Source organism: Guillardia theta (assembly GCF_000315625.1).
Source record: "Guillardia theta CCMP2712 unplaced genomic scaffold GUITHscaffold_173, whole genome shotgun sequence".
Lineage (NCBI taxonomy): Eukaryota > Cryptophyceae > Pyrenomonadales > Geminigeraceae > Guillardia > Guillardia theta.
Genome location: NW_005434503.1, coordinates 91,059 through 93,798, shown reverse-complemented (window position 1 = coordinate 93,798; position 2,740 = coordinate 91,059). Strand labels below are relative to the sequence as shown.

General features: G+C 51.7%; 1 protein-coding gene across 1 annotated transcript; it reads left to right on the top strand.

The window, feature by feature from the left end:
- The first annotated feature begins 1,019 nt into the window (after positions 1–1,019).
- GUITHDRAFT_155983 (hypothetical protein) lies at positions 1,020–1,772 on the top strand. Its single transcript, XM_005820546.1, has one exon. The coding sequence runs from the start codon at positions 1,031–1,033 to the stop codon at positions 1,667–1,669; it is 639 nt and encodes a 212-aa protein (XP_005820603.1). The 5' UTR covers positions 1,020–1,030; the 3' UTR covers positions 1,670–1,772.
- The last annotated feature ends 968 nt before the right edge of the window (positions 1,773–2,740 follow it).

Sequence of the window (2,740 nt, the reverse complement as noted above, 5' to 3'; positions counted from 1 at the left end):
AGCGCGCTCCTGACGTTCGCTGTCAACGGCTCCGACACTTTCTTCAATCTCCCGGGAACTGAGCAGGACTACGTCGTTGTCGACGACATCATCACTCTGCACTTTCTCTCGGGCTCGAACACCTACAATAGCGTTCAGCAGCTCATCGCAGCTAAGACAGCCTTTGACGTCTCGCTGTCCAACTACGCGGACTTGACGCCGACAACGGCATTGCAAAATTTGTGCTCGAGCGACCAGAACAGCAATTCCGACTGCTACCTCCGATGGGACATCAAGCAGAGAGAACCTGTCGTCCAGCAAAACTACACGTGGCAGCAAGCTCGCGTGACTGCTATGGAGCTCAACGCCTCCAACTCGCAAGACGCTGAGACTTTTCTCGCCGGAATCTTTTCGGACAGTCAGTACGTAAGGAATTTGGCTACCAGCTACCAGCAAGTGATCAAGTCGACCTATTCGCTTAATGGAAGGTACAAGAGAGCGTGGTGGATCAGCCCTGTCAACCAGAAGATCGACGGAAACACCTGGATCCCAGCCAAGATCATCATGGTAAGAGATTTGCTGTAGCTCCTGGCTTGTGCTGACTCCCTCTCCTCAGAACGTTATCTTCAGCGTGAAGCAGAACGGCTACACAAGACGTCGCTTCCTCCTCTCCACTGCCTCTCAGCCAGGATCAGTCTCCAGCACCGTCCCACCCGTCGTCATCTCTCTTCCCACCATCGTGTCGCAAGAGATCGCCAAGAGCTATGGGCTGCCTACTGCTACCACGACCGTCTGGGATCTCACCATGAGCCTCACGCCGCAGCAGCTGAGCCTCACGGACGCGCAGCTGAAGCAGGACCTGCAGGACAACCTCAACCTCGCCATCAAGAGCAGCAACATACAGCAAGCTCTCATCATCTCCATCTCCGTCAGCCGCACGACCGGCAGACGTCTGCTTCAGACCTCGGGAGGTTCAGTCACCATGGAGACTGCCGTCGTTTTCATGAGCGTTGACGACATGGTCCTCGACGTGGCTCATCTCCGCAAGTCGATGCCCAACATCGTTGCCAAGCTCAGCTCCGCTCCCCAGGGAGCCAACGTGAAGAGCGTCGACCCCACCTCCCCCTCGTCGCCCTCGACTACAGCAGCGCCCTCGTCGACTCCCGGCAGCTCAACCATGCAGGCCGGGCTCATCTTCGGCATGGCCATCGGCTTCCCGGGAGCAGTGATCATGGTGGTCTTGTCGGGGAGGTACGCGCTGCATCGATCCAAGGACGGAAAGAAAGCAGAGGTGATCGACCCCAACGTGTCGGGTGAGATTGTGCTCAAGATCGACGGGGAGCTGGAGAACGTGGACAAGGAGATGGACGGGAGCGGCCGAGAAGGTGAGCAAGGAGTTCTCATGGAGCTACAGCGGTACGGGGCTTCCAGTCCTTCCATGACTGTGACCGACGGGTCAGTGTCACCGGTGAGATCAGTGTCTCCGGTCAGAAGCATCGAGTCTCCGACCAACTTCCAGGACATGATCGAGAGAAGAATAGCAGACTGGGGATCATACAGAGAGAAGTTTCCGGCTCGTCTCAAGTTCACGAGCGACATCATCTACGATGTAGACGAAGACGAAGAGTTGAGAGACATGGCAAGCCGAGGGTCACAAGAAATTCAAGAGGAGACGCGCAGCATGCATTAATGCTCTTTGTACTTGTTTACCTGTGTAATTGCTTACAGTCAATTGCCTTTTGTGATATATAGTCTAGTGAACGATATTTAACTTTAATGAAGTCAAAAACTTGAAAAACAAATCGAATCTCGAACTGTTTGCCGCCATACTCATTTCTCTTGTTTGTTCTTTGACAAAGATTTTTCTTTAAATCAGGAAGTGAAGTTGGGAAGTGGGTTCGGGTAACCCCTTTGTCTATGCGATCAGGACAACTTGAAAAAAAATGAACAAATCTGAATCGGTTGAATTTCACCAAATGCTACCACCACTACGAAAGCTTCAAAGTTTCTCTGCTGCAAGTCTGATCGATATCCCATTAAGGCAGCAGACTTCCAAATGACATGTTATAGCTGCAGTTTCAGTTCGGGCAGTTTGAACATTCTCAACTCCTGCAATGAGGATCAGGCCACAATACAATGTTCAAAACTTGATAAATCGATCTTATCACTGTGATCAAACATCTTCTATTCACTTCTGGGAAAGAACTGTAAAATGAGTCGAAAATGGAGTCGACTAGAGGCAGAAATGAGAGATAGGTGTTCTGAAGATCTTATCACCATGATAGGATGTAAGTATGTGACAGTATGTAACGCAAGAATGATTGCTCAATGTATGGGGGGCTGGAGTGAGGACGAGCTGAGGAACCTGCAGGGAGAGGAACAAGTGTAGGTTGGAAGGGGGGAGCATAGAAAAAAGACGGAGAGAAAGATGAAAAAGAGAAAAGTGGAGAAAGACGGAAAGAGTCGCCGGAAGGAGGAAGTAGAGGACGATGCAAGAGACGCCGGGAGGAGGAGGAAGAAGAAACCAATCAAGATGAGAAGGAGGAGCAAGACAAGATGGATAAAGACTGAGAAGGACTAGGGTAAAGGTCAAGAGAAGTTGAGGACGGGAATACTGCGATGCCCATCATGAAGGCGAAGGCGAGGACGAGGAGGAGGGCGGAGAGGGGGAGGTGAGGAGGAGGGCGAAGAGGAGTAAGGTGAGGAGGAGAGGATGTAGGGGGGACAACGAAGGGGGTGAAAAGGAAGTCGACGAGGGCAA

Coding starts and splice junctions, on each gene's coding strand:
- GUITHDRAFT_155983 (XM_005820546.1), top strand. CDS start 1,031: ATGCCCAACATCGTTGCCAAGCTCAGCTCCGCTCCCCAGGGAGCCAAC.